The sequence below is a fragment of the Tachypleus tridentatus genome, chromosome 12, assembly GCF_004210375.1.
Source record: "Tachypleus tridentatus isolate NWPU-2018 chromosome 12, ASM421037v1, whole genome shotgun sequence".
NCBI classification, from domain to species: Eukaryota; Metazoa; Arthropoda; class Merostomata; order Xiphosura; family Limulidae; genus Tachypleus; species Tachypleus tridentatus.
In genome coordinates, this window is record NC_134836.1 from 104,293,680 (window position 1) to 104,315,490 (window position 21,811).

The 21,811-nt window shown below is 33.2% G+C and overlaps 1 protein-coding gene across 2 annotated transcripts in view; it reads right to left on the minus strand.

Moving 5' to 3' along the window:
* Positions 1 to 21,811, minus strand: part of LOC143234211 (ATP-citrate synthase-like) — a 63,535-nt gene that overhangs the window by 24,617 nt on the left and 17,107 nt on the right. For both annotated transcript variants that reach the window (XM_076471393.1, XM_076471394.1), the window contains exons 4-11: positions 8,261 to 8,323; positions 7,191 to 7,289; positions 5,889 to 5,980; positions 5,206 to 5,285; positions 4,347 to 4,477; positions 1,914 to 2,032; positions 1,424 to 1,560; positions 321 to 382 (exon numbers count right to left, since the gene is read on the minus strand). In XM_076471393.1, coding sequence (XP_076327508.1) covers positions 321 to 382; positions 1,424 to 1,560; positions 1,914 to 2,032; positions 4,347 to 4,477; positions 5,206 to 5,285; positions 5,889 to 5,980; positions 7,191 to 7,289; positions 8,261 to 8,323 — 783 coding nt within the window. The remainder of the gene's footprint in view (positions 1 to 320; positions 383 to 1,423; positions 1,561 to 1,913; positions 2,033 to 4,346; positions 4,478 to 5,205; positions 5,286 to 5,888; positions 5,981 to 7,190; positions 7,290 to 8,260; positions 8,324 to 21,811) is intronic.

The following is a 21,811-nucleotide window of genomic DNA, read 5'->3' on the forward strand; positions in this document are numbered from 1 at the left end:
TTTGAAAGTAGTCTGAAATATAACTTTTGTCTTTGTCCTAACACTTTTGCACAGTACTGTATAATTACATGAAAAATGAACATAATTATAATAGATATTTACATGCTGAGTTCTGTCTATGTTTTTTTTATATTATTATTTTTCAGTACTATTACTCTTTCTGTTTCTTATACACTCATTTACATGTCATACTGTGTGTTTAAGTGACATTTCAACTGTGTAAATTTGAGGCATCACAACTTTTTTCCCAGCAATATTGCAGAGTAGTTTTCTGAGTTTAACATTCTTGAGACACTTTTTACCCAACAGTCAGGTCTTACCTTGAATGTAGCAGCTACATTAGTAAAGTTAGCAATACCTCCACCAATGATTAACACTTTTCCTAAAAAATAAGAAAGAAATTTTACTTATCTTTTGATTCAACTATTCAAATAATGTAAATAATCTTTATTTCAAATGTACAAAAGTTTGCCATATATTCCAGTTCATGTAACTACAAAAAATTCAACAACAAAAGAAAAACCTGAAATGTTTGTATCTTATCTTAATTTATATCCCTTTCAAATTGTGTCTGGGTTTTGACACAATGTATTAAATAACTTGTTCAGTATACTAGCAAATCAGTAATATCATGAATTTAAAATAAACCACAAGTTTTTGACTGAATTTTCAACTTAAAAATAAAATCAGAAAAAAACAACAAAAACTTACTATCCTAGAGCACTGATGGTTTTATATATAAACTTATGTATTTTGTTAAAAGCGTTCCTAAACTTACACATACAAATATATATTTTAAGTAATTGCTGTATATACTAGATAACCCAATGATATTCAACAGTGCAAATGTAAATATATAAAATTTTTTTTCCACAAAACTTTGATATTGATTTAACCATTTCAGTAGCAGAAAGTTTTAGAAGATTATATTTGTCATTGCCTAATAACATTTTTACCAAAACTCTCTAAAGTGAAACAAAAAATGCTGCAAGATTTGAGTTTGCATCTTTCAATAAAATTAACTGCAAAACTTCACTAAACTACACAAAACTAAATAGTTTAAGTACTTAAGAATATCACCAAATGATAAGTTATTAGCATATAGCAACAATAACAGGGTCACTTTGCAATAAAAAAAACAGCTATTTCATTAATATACAATTACTTAAATCAATTAATTTATCAAACATACATTAATGCTCATTAAACCACTTAACTTATGAATGCACTACTGATCAACCTATTACATTGATAAAAACTTCTATTGATAAAATTATTTCATAAATGTACACAATTTCTAGTCAACCCATCTATTCGATGATACTCTACCCAAAGTATAAAAGTTCCTTTTGGAATGACTAACAAAACAGGAATGTTTAGGCATTAGAATCAAATTTCATACTCTTTCTCCTTGCACACTTACCCTCAGGATGGGCTTTTTTTGTCATCAGACTCAAAATGGTTTTGGCATATTCATATGTCTGCTGCTCACTTGGGGCACCAGAATATTCACCATAGTTTGCCAACTCTGAAGCTCCACCAAGCTCACATACAGTGTCACTAATAAAAAACACACTGCTGGTCTAGAGACAAACTAAATCCACATAACAAATTAATTTATCATATATTAAAGTACTATAATAGCACTAGCTCTCTAAAATAGGCACCATTTTAATACAAATATCCCATTGTTATTTAATTAACAGTTTGATACAACAGTGTTATGATACATTTTGCTAAAGATAAATTTTTAAAGTCACTTAAAATGTATTTGTACCAGAAGATTTTCTGTTATAATATCCTTATAAAGTTTGCACTGTTGCCAAGAAGCATCTAGAAAATTGATATTCATGGGCAAGTATTTGGGTTTTAGTTTGACCACCCTTTTATTTAGAAAACAAAAAAGGCTTCACCTGTATATCACTGATGCTCCTCCACCAGCAACCATAGTCCAGATGCGTCCATCTTTATTAATGATTGTAAGCTTCAGAGAAGCTCCACTTTTTGAATCCAGATCAGCAATATAAGCTTCCTATAATTCAAATAAAACTTTAAGTAGGATTCTTTTTCTTAAAAAAAGAACAGCTTTCTCTGAAAAGAGTAATTAAATACTATACAAAAATAACCAATTCAGAATTTAACTGTTTGGTTTAAATGAAATAAAAAAGTGTAATAAAAGTTATTGTACTAATCCTTATAGCCTAAAATCAAAGTATTACTGTGAGACGCATACTATTTCACAGCAATCAAATATGATATAAAAAACAAACAGCCAAAAGCACCTGTATTTTAGATGGTTATGTTAAAAAAATACTCACACACAAACTACTGCTTACTGATTTGAATAAACTAGTGCTCTAATACATACACACATTACTGAATTAAAAAACTTAATAAAAACATTTAAAATTGGTGCATGGTATTTTTCTTCAATTTATAATAATTTTATTTCACGGAATCTTTAGCCAACTCACTCAAAGGGATTGTAAATGGTCTGATGGTTATACAACTGTAGTCACATGATATACAATCATCTGTCCTGTATACAAAAAACAAACCACATTAACTACACTAGAGGAATGTACGACTGGCTTGAAGATGTCTTGTGAATAATACGATGGTTCTAGAACTATGATCACGTGATATACAAGCATCTGTTACATGCTTACAGAATCAAACTACACTGACTGCGCTTGAAGGGCAAGTGACTGATCTTTACAAAAATAAAATAAAATCCTATAGAGAGGCTGTTAATTTAGAACCAAAGAACACAACATTTCTAACAATAACTTGCAGTACCTACTATTTCAGATTATAAAAGGTTTGACTCTGAAATACTTTTCCTATCACCTATCATACTAGCTAAACCTTACCCAATAACTTGTCATAATGGAAAATTTCAATAACTTTCAAATAATTTAACACAAGAATTTTCATAAACAAGATAACGTCTAAAGAAAGAGTAGAAAACAAATCCCAGATCAGTGATATTTTCCTAAATCTTCTAAGCTTTACATTCTACTTGTTTCTTCACCCCTATAATGGATCCTGCTAGTCAATATTATGAAAAACAAAAATCAATACACAGGTCATTGAATTAATCCACACCGAAGTAAATAGCTTAAAATAAGCTCTATCCAGTCATATTTAAATTTTACCTATAACTATTTTGAAACATGGACTAGAGTAATAAAACCATTCAAAATGAACGAAAATATAATAGAAGCAACAAAGGATAATTATTTTCTCAAGAAATGATAATTCCTTAACAAATATATATATATATACTCCAGGATAGTTTTTTTCTAAATTAATAAATGCACTGTTAGAGCTGTGCAGAAATGAAAATTGTATCTTTGTTTTCATTGTTATTTTAAATTACACTAAGTTACAAAATTACCAAATATCAATTTTAAAATAATTATGAGTCCAAAACTGTTGAAATATAACTATTATTTTTTCTTAAACTTCAAATGTGATTTTAAGACATGAACTTGACATTTGAAAGATTCTCATCAGTTGTGACAAATTCAAGTTAAACCATAGTACACAGTTTGAAAGACAAATTATTAAAACTGAAAAATTTATTTATGATCATAACAAAATTTATAAAAAACATAGTAGGAACACGACTAAAAACTTAGTGACTGAATTTTACTTCATTGTCATTTGAATGCCCTCTATATTTACAGAGAATCTTATGAAGATTATTCAGTTTAATATATTTGTGTTAGGTATAAAACAAATAGCAGAATTTTTTGTTTTATATTTGTATTAAAATGTTAACTATATTAAGAAGTTGAAAGGTGGTTACTAATTATGTGTGAATATGCTTGGTGTCCACTATTAATCCTTTAACAATGGGCTTGTGTATTTTAAGTGACCTTGTAATTACCACATAAATAAATTGTAAGGATGAAGGTATACATAACTCTGAAAGTACTTAATGTATGGCCACAAAACCTGGCAAGCTTTCAGTAAACATTAAGTCCTTTGTAGATATGATACCTGAATTTTTACAAAAACATTGTCTGGAAATATATGGAATCACAGTGTTGACTGCTCTGAGTGCAAATGTTTTGTATGTTAAGACTAAAAAATACTTTCCTTCGTTTGAAAATTGTCAAATTTTGTTTAGGTAAACTTTAAAACCCTCTAGGAAAAACTGAAGAGAAAAGAGGACACACAGGGATGGTGAGGTATTATAATAACAAACTCAGCTGCCTTCCACAACCAGATATTTGAAGCAGTTCACTTTTATAAATTAACAAGTGCCACTGTCTAGCTAGACAGGAACATGTACAAGAACACAACTATTACAAGTTAAAATTTATGAATGCACTTACCTCTGGAAAAGCATCCCTTCCAAAAGGAGGTGGAAATTCAATATCTCCCCACTTTTGCTTACACATAAATTCAGCTGTGGCATCCAATTTGGCAGCAAGATCAAGAACAAATATTTTGTCTCCCGTAATAACTGCATTAAAACAAAAACAAAAAAATGCCATGTTAGTACAATAAATATACATCACTTACTTAGCTCTTCTAATCAAGTTTTAAATGTTAAATGTGTACAAAGATTAGCCTATGATACCACATAAAATATCATCAAAACTAACACAATTCATGAATTCAATAAACACTCTCTTCCATGACAAATCTTCATTTTATGTGGAAATACGGATTTTATTTTTCTAACCAGTGATTTAAAAAATTCTCATTTATAAAAATTGATGGAACATTATAGAATAATTTCAAAATTAATCTGAACTTTTTGATTGTCTGCATTTTACAAGAATTTTCCAAATTTTCCCATTTCACTGATACTTTAATAATAAAAATTGCATTAATAGTTCTAAATAGAAATATAAAAAAACATTTAGTGTATTTGACAAAAAAACTAATGGACTATGTGGATCTTTATCTGAATATTTTTACATTACAATATTAACAGAATTGTTAAATCCACTAAATGAGAATATTCTTTTTTGACTGAATTAATTTATATCCTTTAATCACGAAAGTAAGGGTTAGTTCTATATCCCCTCCCTATTTACATGCAGTTGTGCTCACAACACACCTGAAGAAATGAAGCTTTTACAAAAACCTTCTTACTTAAAACCTGTCAAGTTAAAAACCAGTATCTCTTATTTTTATCTCCAGCCAGAATTGTTTTATGGTATTAAATTATGGGCCAAGACTCACCCAATGGATTGATCTCTAAATAGGTGAAGAACAAATATACATATACTTCATACAGATCTTGAATAAACTTTGCAACAAACCTACAATAAACCAAAAATGTGTGAATAAGACAATGATATATAGACAAGAAGAGAGAGAGAAAAAAGGAATAACTTTGCAAAATATCAAAGACAAAATAGTTATATTTAAGAGATAAGGATATTAGAGGAGACTGTATAACCATTACCACGCACCTGTTACTGAATATTGTCTCTGCCTTCTTTGTTAATGAAAGTTACTTTTATGAAAATTTTACACTCACTCAAAACTATCTACTGATGTACAAGGAGTTCTTGCTAAAAGATTTTTCCCTTCCATATGCTGGGTATTAGCAAATTAAGACGAACGATACTGTTAAGAATTTTTTCTTTGTGAACCTAATGATGACTGAAGAAGGTCAAAATGTTGTTTGCTCTTCTACGTAGTGCCTCCTCTACCCAAATCAGTCAAATATTGCTAGACATCATTAGTTACTGAAGGGTATTTAATTGCATTTATTGCTACCTGGACATACTTATGGCATTGCCCAATGTGAGTGCCTTCTTTGATTAATTTTATAATTTACGTAGTCTTAGTATTAAAAGTTTGTACATTTGCATTTTGCATAAAGATCAGACTTTAGCAAGGTACAAATTTCTTCTTACATTTGTTGTTCTGCAGATAGGTGTTTAAGAAGTTTGCTTTTGATGTCATCCAAAGAAGGCTTTCCCTCAATGGGTATTTGAAGTTTTAGTGCCTAATAAGTGGAAAGTAGAAATCTTTAAGCATATAGTTGAAAATCCTTAAAAAACAGTTTAAATCTATCAATATATTTCAGTAATGACAAAATACTTATAACAAACTAAGAAATTAAAGTGTTGGGGAATATTTTTCAGGTAAAAAATAAGGATTACTTCTCTGAATACACACATAATAATTAGCAAATAAAAAAGCAATGAAGTACTACTTTTATATTACATATCATACTTTCCAGAAAATAAATTTTGGGGTCAAAACTCCATAGAACATATGTCCAGCACAGAATGCTGATTCAGGCACATGACTAGCTATATGAGGTTTGTGAGTTTGAGTCAACATTCTGCCAAACATACTCACCCTTTCAGCTTTGAGGGCATTATAATGAGATGGTAAATCTCACTATCTATTGATAAAAGAGAAGCCCAAGACTTTGCAGTGGGTAGTGATGACTAGCTGCCTTCCTCTCACTCTTACACAGCAAAATTATGGATGGCTGGTGCAGATATCCCTCACACAGCTTCATGTGAAATTTAAACCAAACTGAACCAAAGCCACATAAACAGTCAGAGAAGAAAAATAATAACTAAAATTAACAGACTGCTAACATCCTTTAGTTCATTAAACTGGATGATTATAAGAACCTTTTTTCCGTTTGCTGTTAAGCAGAAAGATATGCAGTCGATATCAATACTCTGCAAACCACAGGTATCAAAATTCCAATCCTATAATGTTACAATCCCTTCAAACTTACTGTGTATCTACTGGGGACCTTTTACTAGTTAAGACAATCTGCAAAAATCCTTAACTTGTACTAAGACAGAAAACTGTATTGAGGGTAAAGTTAAACTGAATTCAGATAATTGTTATTAATTGTCAACATTTTACTTAAAATATATTCATTAACATTCAAACTTTCCCCAAAACTACTAATTAGATAAAAAAACTAATTGAAAGATAAGGAACAGCTTTATTATTGTTTCTTTCATAGATTACAATTATAACAAGGTTCAAACAAAAAACCTGACTAATTAAAATATACATGATTAATAATTCCAATATACATAGTGAAAAGCAAATGGAAATTAGCTTTGCAATAAGTTTATAGAGTTACGCATGACTATCTCTAGTAATAAAAAAATATATACCTTTATTCTCTAAGAATATAAAATCCTAACAAAAAATATTTTTCTTCTTTAAACAGCACTAACCTTAGCATCAACATCTCCTATCTCCACTCCTCCTTCATGATGAAAGAGAATAGTGTCACCATGACGATGAGAATAAACACAGACATAAGCTTCTTCATCCTGAGTAGTACATATTTAATTGTACTTTAAACAAATGTAAACTTAATCATATACAAATATTATTTTAAAATTTCATATCTAAAACAGTCCTCAGTGAAATAAATTTTAGAACAAGAAAGATTTAGAAGGATATACAAGCCAAGATTTAAAAGGAATTGCAAAGAAAAAAATGTGTTGAAAAATTCATTTTGGTTTTTTCTAATTTAGTATGATTTAAGGTGTTCAAAATTAAAATACATAACAATGATTTAGTGAATATGTAACTATTACAGAGCTGCTTAAATCTTAACAATACACTACACTCCACTTTTCAGTTGATAAGTGTGTAAAATATTATTTGTATAAATGACATAAATTAGCCAAAAATTCTGAAAGAAAGTAATGATTATTTCAAAATTGAAGAGCTATCTTTGAAAGTTTATTTAGGAATGAAATATTCACAGCCCAAATATTGTGAAAATACAAGTTTTTTAGATTTCATGTCCCAGATTACCTCACTTCTAAATCAATCTATTCCAATTTAAAAAAAAACAGATTAGATGCTTCAAAAGGAATGCTTGTTTATTAGTTTATATTAAAATCAACAGATATCAACAAATAGAATTAAAGAATTTTATTACTTAAATAAAGTATATTGTTATACAGTTAAACTGATATATTACTAAAGAAAACAATGATCTAATTTGTTTAAATTTTATGTATAGGTTGCTGTGCTTTTGGAATAATGTTTGACAATTACATGTTCTTCAAATTAACATGAACAAGAGAGAGAGAGAGAGAGAGAGTCCTGCATTTATATTATATGAATCACAAAGTTCAAAGATTTGGAGAAAGTATACAGTACATAAAACTAATGAAACAGATAATTGAATGGTAGGTAAACCAAGTTAAAAACAAACTGACCTCTAAAAGTCCAAGGATATAAAAAAACACACTATGTTCATCTACTGTAACAGATGGTTAATAATTACCTGTTTATGAGGAACAAATGGCTCAATTATAAAGTTTCGAAGTTTTCCTGTTGCTCTACCAACCTAAAACAGGAGATACACCACTATTCAGATATATACAATTATATAAAAACATTTAAAATACTGTTCATTATTACCAATACTGAAAATAAAAACTTTTATTAACTAAGCCTTATACCATACTTGAAGTTGTCCTTGAAAATGAAGCTGAATTTCCTCTGAATGTACACCTCTCTTCAAATGATTTTGGACTGTGTTATTTTTTTTTTTCAGTGTAGATGTTTTTCCACACTATTCATTAAAAAAAAAATCAGTACAAGAATATGGACACAGTCATGAACATTTTTCCAATATGATAAACTAGCCTCAGTATTTACTGTATAATTTTCAAAAGTGCCACTAGAATATTTATTCTTAACATCTATATTTTTTATATTTCTACTACAGAAAAAACCAACTAAAACTGAGCATGAACACCATACAGTTCACTTTAATTTTCAACTACATCATATTGCAATAGCCAACCTTTTAATCTGTAAAAAACAGCTATTGTTCTACTTTCCTTCACAGACAGTGCTTATATTTGCTCCGGCTTCACACGAAGTTTTGTTCCTTTAATTTCAGCCCTCCAAACTGCTACACTTATCATTCCACATTCTAGTTTTTTGATTCTTTATACCAATCTCTCCACATACAAGTCCCTTCAATATCTGGTTGTTGTAGAAATCAAATAATTATGTGTGCTTGATCAAATTATTTTTACCTTCTGAAAGTTTTAGTCAGCTTTTTGTCATCTTAATCATTTGAAAAAAAAAAAAAAAACTGGCTAGAAATATTATACATGAAACTCCTAAGGTGTTATTTGATTCTGAAGAAAACCTGTTTTTAGATCTTTGGCATAATTCAAGATTTTCATTTTGTACCTTCTACTGCTGAGTCCATCAACTCTGTGTCCTCACAATGCATATTCTGATAATATTTGGTGCACAAACTTTGATGCACACATTTTAAGATGTTTCTGCTGGATTACAACTTTATATGATATATGGAAGTTTAACATTGTCTGTATTACATGTTTTGGTTTGTTTACAAATACACCAATAGTGCTGTAGGTGATTTAGGGTATTGTACTTATCAAACTAATTTTACGTTTTGTTTATGATGCAAATAGGCTTCTAATTTAAAACCATGTAATTCTGGACTACTTCTACAATTTGATAAATTGTAGGGGTGAGGATAAGACCCAAAATTCAGATCATAACATTCACAAATGTCTGAAATTTCTAAGATGGCAAAACATTTGAACATCCAAAATACCACAGATTGCTCTTTAATACAATACACTGCAAAGTCAAAGCCTTTGGTTTATTTTGAATTTCGCACAAAGCTACATGAGGGATATCTGCGCTAGCCATCCCTAATTTAGCAGTGTAAGACTAGAGGGAAGGCAACTAGTCATCACCACCAACTCTTGGGCTACTCTTTTACCAATGAATAGTCAGATTGACTGTCACATTATAATGCTCCACAGCTGAAACGGCGAGCATGTTTTGTGTGACGGGAATTCGAACCCGCGACCTCAGATTATCAGTCGAGTGCCTTAACCACCTGCAAAGCCTTTGGAAAAAAATTTGCAAAACATTCATGAGTAAAGACTTTGTTTACTACAGAAAATCAGGTTACTCATGATATCACATCTATAAAGTTTGATAAAATGTCTTGCACATTTGATAGTATATTTTCCAAAGAATTACAATGGTACTTTTTTCAAATTATCTTTTTTTTCTTTCTATTCCATACAAAATTTGTACTTGACAGCTTTGGGAGAATTTGTAAAAACACAGTGTGTGTGTGTGTTTGTGAGTGTACATACAAACACTTGTTTTAACCACTATCAACACTACATCTTATCACTAATTTCTGAATGTTCTCTTAATAACAAATATTTAACTTGTGTAAATGTGGTATTAGAAATAACAGATTTTGTGATCCGAGGAATGCAAGATATTTTAATTGTTTAGAATAGAATTATTGAGTAGCTGAGGTTATTAACAGCCAAAATTAACAGGTATTAGTTTAAACATCATAACAAATATACACTAAGTGTATCAATGGTTTTATTGGGCTGTGATAGAGTATATTCAATTATGCATGTGTACTAAAACATTATGAAAAACACATTGTATAGGTTGTAGGATCTAGTTTTGCTGATACTAATAGTCATAAGTATAAAAAAATGAGCAGTAAGTATGAACATATATTCAGTGAAGACTGAAAAAACCTATGGATCATGCAAATCACAACTGTCAGACATGTAAGTTCTGTGGGCAATTTTCTCATTAGCACGAGTTCATGGAGTAGAAGTGTTGTTTAACTTAGGTAAACAGTATATTACTGAGCATCTAGAATTAGTTATAAATGGATATAATGATCATAACCAGACAAATACTGACCCTTTTCAAATTACAAACCTACAAATCTGGTTGACCTTTTGATCAATTAGAATTCACTGACCTTGCAATTTTAATTCATACTGAAGCTAAGAGAGATCAAATCTGAATGCTATTAGATCTCTTTCTCCAAGAGACCAATGGTATTTTCTAATACTGTGTGCTTAAATCCCCACTACACTCCCCCAAGGATATGTAAATACCATCAATAACATGAATGACTATGTTGAAGTATCAACAAACATCTTTAAGGATCTTATGGCCTCACTGCAGCTAACTCTGACCCAGTAGGGGAGGGTATTTGCTTGTAAGATCTGCCAATATGCAGCTTTCATCAGAAGCTAATTAGTAATGTAAAATGAATAATATAATAGAAGAGTAACTACAGTTTTCATAACTTCAGGCTAAGAACTTAACATATCACAGAAAGTGAATTTTTCATTTAAAAATAGGAAGCTGCAGAACATGACATGATTAAGTGATTTGTCTCCAGAAGCGGGGTATATTTTTGCACTTAAATGTGACTTTTAGATAGGTGTGTACTTTCCTGTGTCGGTATCAAAGGGTTTATTCTTGTTTTTGTAATATCATGATTTAATTTAATTATTAATGAAGGAAATTATATACAACTTATAAACTTATATTTTTTCTTTGTTCAAGGTTTGTAATATCTGTGCTTTTAGAGCCCCAAAAAAGGTTAATAAGTATCAACCAGGCCCACTTAAGGCAATGAATTTTTTTGCTGAAGAGCAAATGCACAAAAGTATAACTTTTTGTAAAATGCTTATAATTTTCTAAAAAGTTCTTACATGGCTATTGGCTTGTTACAACCTCACCTATGTGTAATGAGAATGACCAATCACTTTGCAGCTCATATGTGCTGTCTGATCTGAGACATCACTGAACAGTTTCCAACTTGGTCTTAAACAGTCAGTCCAGTGATTCAGTAAAATCAGTGGTCTGACATAAGCAAACTGCAAGTGTACACATAGTGTATGTGTTCAGCATATAACAAAGACTGTTCATTTTGTTTATCACTTTTTTGTCCAGTGCCATTATTTCAATTAGCATTGACTCAGAAAGAGATTTATTATTATTCAGTACTTGTTACTTTGAACATTTGACGTTTTGTGCATCTATCCAGTAGCTCACAAAATATTCAGTTCACCTGAACATATGATGTGAGTACTGCAGCAAATAGACACAAGCCATTTTATCCAGGTCCCTTGTAGAAAACAACCTTTGCTCCTACAACTCATTTCTAGTGTCAATCTACTGGCAAGCACTTTGTATATCATGTTTTGTTTTTAATTTCATTCCTTCATCTGTTACAGTTATTTTATATTTTATAAAAACAGTTGATATTTCTTTTTCAGCTCAATGTTAATACACAGATAGGAGTACATTCAGAGATCAATAAAAGTACTACATTCTTGTTATACACCAAATAAAATATGATACTTGTTTAACCCACGCTGGTGATGTTCATGTAAGATGTTTTGTTTCAACACAAAGTTGCATTACGGGAATTATGCCTCAAACCCTAAATTCTAGCATTATAAACCCCCAAATTCAACACTGGATCGTTGGAAAACACTTTTATCAAAATCAGTATCAAGTTTCCCTTGGCATTTTGATTTTGAGTCTGCTAACAACTTCTTTATCTCACAGTTTAAATGTTTGTTTTAATAGTATGCCCTCTGGTGACATTTGCACCATAAAATGACTTTTTTTTTTTAATATCCGGTAGTGAAAAATATTTATTTTTGTAAGTTCTGTTTAGTTCATAGATAAGTGTAAAATTAGCATTAATTTTTTTTAAATATTAACAACAGATAAACTAAATATTTAAAATGTGTAAAAACTCTAAATTACTATATTAATCACAAAAATTACATTAAAATTTAAGTTACTTATTTTATTATTTCTTCAGTTCAATGTATTTATGAGTGTGTGTGGAGGGGGGGGTATGAAACAAAACTGTATATTCGTAAAAGAACTCCTCAGCTGATTCAGCACTAACCCTAATAAAGCCACTAGTGGTCCTTGTGTAGTAGAAATTGTTCCTGTTTTTACCACCAGATTTCGACTTGATCGATATATATCATTTATACAGGTTTGGCCTAAGGTGTTTATGAACTCGGAAAGTTAGCCTCTACAACACGCGCTTACTAATGAAATGTCAAAGGAAAGTATAGAACAAAAGCTAGTGTATTGAAGATAAAATGAAAGAGTGGTTACAAGACTGCTGAAACAATCAATATCAGACTAGTAACCCCGGTTCGTTAGGCAAGACTGTTCGAACTAAAGAGTAATAAAACTTCAAAACACAAGTTTGATACGGCTCGAATTTGTAACGTAAGAATTTTTTTTTATAAATGTTATATCGTAAAAAGCGTAAAACGTTTCAATTAAATTTCCATGACTTACTATTAAAAACTACTGAAAAATATCTTAAAACGAGGTCATTTTTATTTGTAAAAGAATATTTGACCTAATTTATTATAACATATAACGTAGTAGATAATCAGCTGAAATAACGCAAAATGTTTAACAAATATTGTATTAAAATATATCGATAAATGACAGAGCGACGTAGCATTTGTGTTTGAATGTATGAAGATATAATGTCTGATTGTTTGTTGTTTTTTTTAAATTTTCGCGCAAAGCTACACGAAGGCTATATAAGCTAGCCATCCCTAATTTAGCAGTGTAAGACTAGAGAGAAAGCAGCTAGTCATCATCACCCACTGCCAACTCTTTTACCAACAAATAATGGGATTGACTGTCACATTATAATGTCCCACGGCTGAAAAGATGAGCATGTTTGGTGTGACGGTTGTTTTTTAACCACTTTCACGTCCCATACTGGGCTATTGCAACTAAATACATATTAATAATGAAAGCCTAAACATATAAATTCATTGCGGAGTAATCTAAACGCAAAATGTGTTTTCAAAAAGTTATCTGAATATTGAAAGAAAACGGAAGTGCTCACTCATTATTTTTCACCTCTTAAGTTTTAATATTTCTGAACCAGTTTGCGTTTTGGTTCGTCCCGATTAACATTCCAGGTGAGTTTAATACAGATGTAGGGATGTCAAGATAAAAAGTTTAACACAGAAACGACACGCCTTTCACTCTGACAACTGACACTCAACTTCGATCAAGATTAGTGAAAGTTAATGCTGCGTTTATCTCTATTTGTATTCCAGTTTTGCTTGTCTTTATCTTTCTCGTGAGAAAACATTTTGGGGCTTGTTTGTGAACGTTCTAGCTACATGAAATTGCATCATCCCAAACTTAATACCACAACACTTTTCTTCTACATTCAACATTTTACGTGCCTTAATATTGTTTTTGGATTCTTTTTCGCTTCAGGAATCTTACACCATTTTTAAAATACTACGTTACTTTTTCTTAATTCTTGTTTTTACAAGTTTCCTTTTTTATTTTCTGAATGATTTTAAATGAAACAGAAATTCAAATGTTGATAACAGAGACCTTTTCAAATTCTTTAACCTGTTGACTGACAAGTATTTCAGCTGCTACAATACAACTCTAATGCTTCTTCATTTTGCAACTTTTTTCGTGACGCCATTTTGGATCGAAAGTGAAACAATTTGTAAGTAGGTCAAATGCATGTATGGTGCTGACATCTAGCGTTGAAGTTAGGTATTATTGAGAACGAATTAACTCGTCCGTGTCACTGTGTTACCGATCGGCTTAGACGAATTATCCCGTTTGCGGCACTGAACAGGTTAACAGCCTGAAAAATCAGTTATCGTTTTTACAAAATGTGTTGTGTATAGTTTCTCATATAAAAGTCTAATGGTTTGGGAGAGTAAATACTGCAGATAGTATACTTGCTACACATTCTAATTGCCATATGGCCTTTTGGACAAAGTACTATAGCTACTTAACTCGGTACATGGTACTCGTAATTGTAACAATACGATGCCTTAATTTCTTGAATACTAAACTTATTTTAGCTTATGTGAGAGAGAAAAAATATTTTAACACGTTTTTAAATATATTACATTGTGTCAATAAATCTGGAAAAAATTTAAAACTTTGCCCTAGATCTCAAGCCTAAACACACACCATATAGGTATTTTAGTGCAAACCTAAACAATGAATGTCTTCTTTCCACCGTGAATAACATACCATACCTGGACAGACAATATATTTACATTTATCACATACATCATACGCAAACACAACAGTAGCAGGTGTCTATTTTATTAAAAATAGGGACGAATAAATATAAAATGCACAGTCAATATACAGAGCGTATATACAATATAACTGTCTGGTAAATAGTTTTGTTATTATGTGTTATTTCAGCAATAAAATTTTCATTGCGTTTGTTTTTAGGTAAAGGAGACTGAATGCAATGCATTACTGGCAGATATGTTTAGGTTTTGATACAATGGGTGCATCAAGCACAACATATCTCTCGGTTTCTCTACTTGGCAGCGGGAACTTTTTCCCGCTGGATGTCTTGTTCCTTACCATTTTATAAGTGCAAGAAAAACAACTACCGAAGTGAACGCTTTTTGACAGTTTCCATTTTTATAAAAAGTTCCAAAGAGGAGATATTCAAATCAATTCATTCAACATGGTAAAGTGATTCATATATACAATGCTGGCCAAAATTTTAAGGCCAATAAACATAAAGAAAAAATATGCATTTTGCGTTGTTAGACTCAACCAATTATTTGAATAGAGCTTCGAAAGATGAAAATAAGAAAAGGGAAAATAAAAATAAAAAACTTTTGTAGCATTTACTAAGGAAAATATGAACACTATGAAATTAACCTAAATACTGGCTGGTCAAAAGTTTAAGACCATACCAAAAATGAAGTCCTAAACAGGGTGGGATGTGCCCAACAAGAGGTCTCAGTAGTGAGTTGTACGGCCATCATTGCGAGTAACTTCAAACATTCGCTTTGGCATGGTAGATATAAGCGTTTGCAGAAGGCTGGCTGGAATCTTATTCCAAGTGGTGAAGTTGGCTTCACGAAGATCATGTACTGTTTGGAATTGACGTCCATTTCGATAGAGTTCTCTTGCTATCCATCCCAAACATTTTCAATGGGGTTCAATTCGGGCGAACACGCTGGATGGTCCAAAAGAATCACGTTACTCGCCATGAAAAAAAGTCCTTTGTCCTGCGGGCATTATGGATTGCAGCGTTGTCCTGCTGAAAAATCCAGTCATTTCCACACAAGCGAGGGCTTTCAGTCAATAAGGATGTTCTCTCAAACATGCCAATGTAGCCAGCTGCTGTTTGACGCCCCTGTATAACTTGAAGCTTCATTGTTCCATGGAAGGAGAAAGCACCCCAGATCATGATGGAACCTCCTCCACTATGTCGAGTAGAAAATGTCTCCGGTGGGATATCCTTATCGTGCCAGTAACGTTGGAAGCCATCTGGACCATCCAGGTTAAATTTTTCTCATCATAGAGCAAAACCTTCTTCCACTTTTCTACGTCCCATGTTTGGTGCTTCTCAGCAAAGTTTAACTAAGCTGTTTCGTGGTGTGGAAGGAGGCGTGGCCTTTGAAGACGTTTACGGTTTTTAAAGCCTCTCTCTCGTAGATGCTGTCTTATTGTTCTTGAGCTGCATTCTGCGTCCGTAAGTGCCTGAATCTGGTTCAACGACCGGCTGGTGTCTTGCCGAACAACTCGTCGAATCCTCCTGTTCAACGCCGACGAAATTTTCTTAAATCGACCACTTGAAATTCTCGTTCCGTATCACTCAGCAGTTTTACTACGCCCAATCTCACCAGCGAGGACATGCTGAGAGAGACCTTGCTTTTGCAGCTCGACAATTCTGCCACGTTAAAACTCTCAACTTTTTAGCCTTTGCCATGTTTTTACCCAATTTAACACAGATGTCAGTGGGAGATGTTGACAACGTTAATGCTTAAACACAAATGATGAAATTTCGTTACGTGTTTACCGATTAACGCTTCGTTTCAGTATGGTCTTAAAGTTTTGACCAACTAGTATTTAGGCTAATGTCATAGTGTTCACATTTTCCCTATTAAATGCTAAAAAAGTTTATTTTTATTTTTCCTTTTCATATTTTCATCTTTCAAAACTCTACTCAAATAAGTGGTTGAGTTTAACAACGCAAAATGCATATTTTTTCTTTATGTTCTTCGGCCTCAATATTTTGGCCAGCAGTATATATACACATATGCAATGTAATTAAAAGTGACAATACACCTACACTCAGTATTACAATATTACTACATGGAGCATGACCGTAACACACAGCATAGACTTAATGTTTGTAAGCAAGTAAGCGCACAGCTACACAATGGGTTATCTATATTCTGTTTAGGTTGATTGATTGATTGATTGATTGATTGATTTAGTGTTTTATGGCACAAAGCAGTGAAGCTATCTGCGCCAGACATTCGGTAAAAATGTAATAAATAAATAAATAAATGTAGTAATAGACATAAATGGAAATGAAGGTAAAACAAAAAAGTATAAAACCAATGATGACACCTAGTCTACAATGTTAAGATAGAAGGCAGAGCATAAGAAGTTGTAAGGTATTTACTCTAGCAAAAAGGTAATGATCATAACCCGCCAGGAAGACTAACAGGTAAGTTCAAGAACCACCGTCAGTCACCTGAAGTTGGTCTTTCCAGTCCTGGTTCCGGGTTATGTGTCATAGCAGCCAGTATCAAAATGTAAAAGAATAGAAGTTTTAAAAGATACATAGCAAAATTGTAACAATGAGTAGCCAAATGTCCAGTAAAAAGATAAAGTCAAGTAAATGGAGTAAAATTTGTAAAAGTAAATGAAGGTAAAAACAAAATAGCAATTAAAACAGAAAGTGGTGTAAAAACCAATGGTGACATCCAGTCTTCAAAGTTGTAAAATATTTACTCTAGCAAAATGGTAATGATCATAACCCGCCAGGAAGACTAACAGGTAAGTTCAAGAACCACCGTCAATCACCTGAAGTTGGCCTTTCCAGTCCTGGTTCCGGGTTATGTGTCATAGCAGCTATTATCAAAATGTAAAAGAATAAAAGTTTTAAAAGACACTCCGCAAAATCGTAATAATGAGTAGCCAAATGTCCAGTAAAAAGATAAAAGTAAATGGAGTAAAATTTGTAAAAGTAATTGAAGATAAAAGCAAAACGGCAATTAAAACAGAAAATGGCGTAAAAACCAATGTTGACATCCAGTCAACAAAGTTGTAAAGAACTACCTGTAGCAGAATGGTAATGATCATAACCCGCCAGGAAGACTAACAGGTAAGTATAAAAACCACCGTCAGTCACCTGAAGTTGGTCTTTCCAGTCCTGGTTCCGGGTTATGAGTCAATATTGAAAAGAGAAAGATTGTGATCAGAGAGCATCCGCTCTACAGATCGGCCCCTCCCATCAATAATAGCACTTCCCCAGAGGGGATGATGTCCATTAAAATCCCCTAGGATTAGAAATGGAGATAGCAATTGTTCAACGAGAGCATCAAGATCTGATTGATCATATGTCTCTCCAGAGGACAGGTACAGAGAACAAACAGTGATGGTATGACCCAAGGAAACACGGATGGCTACAGCCTCCAAGGGTGTGTTGAGTGACAAAGACAGGGTGGGCACGTGTTGATCAACCAACAGTGCCACCCCTCCATGTACTCGACCATCACACAACCTGTCATTTCTGTACAGAGAAAACTGCCGAATGGAGACAGTATCAGCAGTTTTGAGAAATGTTTCTTGTAAAAAAAGACAAACAGGATGGTAGGAAGCAATCAGCGTTTTGATATCATCCAGATTAGAACGTAAACCTCGACAGTTCCATTGTATCAAGGTGGCCATTTTTAAGAACAGGTAGGTGAAGTGGCTGGAGAACCCTTCGGTTTACGACCACGTCTTTTTTCTTTACTGTCTTTAGTCGGAGGAGGTCTATCAACCTCCATGGATCCTGCTCTGGGTCGGGTGGGCAGGTTTTTGTTATTGGAAGGGGAATCCAGTGACTGAGGACGCGAACGAATAATTGTTTTGTCTCTTGTGGTGGGAGAAAAAGATGTATCAGAAGAAATGCCTGTATTTGAAACTGAAGGACGTGGATCTTGAGGTTTGTTGGAAGGTATGGGAGGAACAGAGATGGGTGTGGAATTCGACTCATCAACCTTTTTAACCACGGAGGTCAAAAGGCTTTTCATTTGTTTTGAAAACGATTCTCTTGGAAGCACAGAGAGATCTGTCTGCACTCCCACTGTAGTTGTGGAATGAAGTGCAGCAGCATATGTCCGAGATGGAGTTGTGGACAGCAATTTCCGAGCCTCAGGATAACTAATGTTATGTGTCGTTTTCAAACGCTGCACCTTTTTCCTCCAACCATTTTGGGCAAGAATGAAAGTAAGAGGGGTGAGAACCATTGCAGTTTACGCAATGTGGGTTCATGTCACAGTCATAGGCATCGTGGTCCTTGCCTCCACAACGAGCACATGTCAGGGAACCACGACAAGATGTCTTTGAGTGGCCGAATCTCTGACATTGGAAACATCGAAGAGGGTTTGGTATGTATGGCCGAACCCTGCAAATGAGATAACCTGCCTTGATGGTGGCAGGTGCACGTGGTGAAGTAAATGTTAAAACGAGGGTATTTGTTGGCAGTGTAACTCCATCTTTGCGAGTGGAGATGCGCCTCACTACAGAAACTCCTTGAGTGGAGAGACCAGCGAGAATCTCTGACTCGGGAACGTTCTTCAAATCCCTTTCAACAATAACTCCTCGTGAAGAATTCAAGGTAGCATGGGGTGTAACCTCAATAGGTATATCCCCAATTGCCTTTGAATTCAAGAGGAGTTCACTGTGTTGGGATGTGGATGTTACAACCAAGATGTCACCAGATCGAAGTTTCTTTACTGACTTTGGAGAGCCAGCAAGTCCCTCTAGTCCCTTTTGAATAAAAAAAGGGGACATTTGCCCTAAAGGTTTTTCCGAAAGAGAATGTAATATAAGAAAATGAGGTAAGTGTGTTACTGATGTTGAAGATTGCTGTTCTGAGTATTCAAGACGTGGTCGCTTACCCATTGACTGTTTTTTTTTACAATTTTATTTAAATTTTTTAGAGGATCCATAGGAAAAAAAAAAATTCGGTACCCACTGACCCCACCCACCATGGAGCCCTACAAGGGGACGCACTACAAAGTCACGCAAGGACAATGTAGCAACGCCAGGGTTTCGTGAGCACTATACCCAAACACCAGCATCAGGCACAATGTCCACAACACCCGTTGAGAACTTCCAACACTGGTACTTGGTTGACTCTAGCCCAAGTGGACCAGCCGATTGACCCAAGGGGGGCCACCCAAAGGCCGCCCGTCTACAGGTATTCAAGGCCAAAGTGGTGTGTTAGGGTTGAACCCCTCAACCACCAGGATCCTCTCCTCCCCTTCACGGGTCGCCACGCACGGCAAACACGTGGGTGGATGTTTAGATCCCAGAGAAGGTAACCAGATAGAACAGAACCTTCCCCTCACCACTTACAGGAATCCACACCGAGGGGTTCTGTTTAGGAGTTTGTTAGTGTCGTACATGGAGTACTGAGTTAGTGAGTATGCTAGTCAGCTAAATTTCTTATTGTACTATAAATACGAGACGAAATTTAACTAGTAACAATCGTTGTTTGTGAATTAGGCCTGTTTTTCATTAAGCTTGTGCAATTTGCGCGTGTGTCAGATCGTATCACACGACAGTCACATGAAAAAGCCACAGTATTCTAAAGACGGTTGGTACGGGTATTAAACTTTTATTAAAACACAGAACAAAAAAGTTTCGGCTTTCTTATGTCATATTATGGTTAACAAAATCGAGGTACTGAAAACTGATAGGTTAACGAATTTAAGAAGAGAAAAAACTATAATTGGAGACGTAAACTGAATTTAGAAAGAGACGAGCTAAAACTGTAAACCAAATACTTAATTAAAAAAAGCAAACAAAAAACCGCCATGACTCCATTCTAGACCTGTTATTCTGTTTAACCCACGCTCGCTTTATCAGGTCAAATACATTTCATAAAATACTCTGCGTGTAGTTTGATCTATGTTCAATCATATAGGTCAACATTACATTCAAACACAGAACGTAAAGAAAAAATGTTGCAACTTCCGCATAATAAATTATGGCACAACAGACATTTCTTAATAATTCTAATAATTAATGAGCAATTTGGCAATTTCTTTCGCTTCCATCCAAATAACAATGTACATATTTAGAGCAAGTTTTAAAATTTTCCCATAGCTATAATAAAACAAGTATTTATTAGAGGTTCTTTTAGCAGTTCACATATGTTCAATTTTTCTCCAACATATCTATAGTCTTTCGAGAGCCACGCATTAGCGAAACTGTGTGCAAACCCCCTCCAAAGGCTTAACTTGTTATTTATATAATTTCTCAGTAGAAAATTTTAAAAATATTTTATTAAATGTATGAAGCAAAATAAAGTTAGCGAAATTACCACCTTCAAACTGTTAAGTTATAAAAGGGGCGAGCACTTCACCGATATATTTGAAACAGGATCTATTAGTTGAGCTATTTTTGTCTTTATATTTTTGTAGAAGCCACTTTGTCTTATAAGGAATAGTTATAACATAAAGCTCGTGCTCAAAAGATTTTTTTTTTTCGTAACACACTGAGAAAAAATAAAATCTGCCGCCAAAGATGTGAGTGTGGATTCACAGTTTGTTGTTATGCACAAAGCTGCACAACGAACTATCTGTGTTGTGCTGATAACGAGTATTGAAACCCGGTTATTAGCGTTTCAGAATTAGTGATGAGTCACTGGGGGTCTCAGCTTTACAGGCAGTTTCTACAGTTTCTTTAAGCTTCAACTTCTTTAGTTGCTTTAATATAAATTTTTGTCGCTGCAACATGAAGTTAGGAAATATAATTCAAGTTCTTTTGTGGGGGCGCTAGGTATATGTTACCGATTTTTGAAACGTATATTGATGTTTATTTTTAATATACTTCTAGTAAACAATCAAATACTGACAGTTTGGTTTAATTTGTTTTGGATTTCGCGCAAATATACACGAGGGCTATCTGCGTTAGCCGTCCCCAA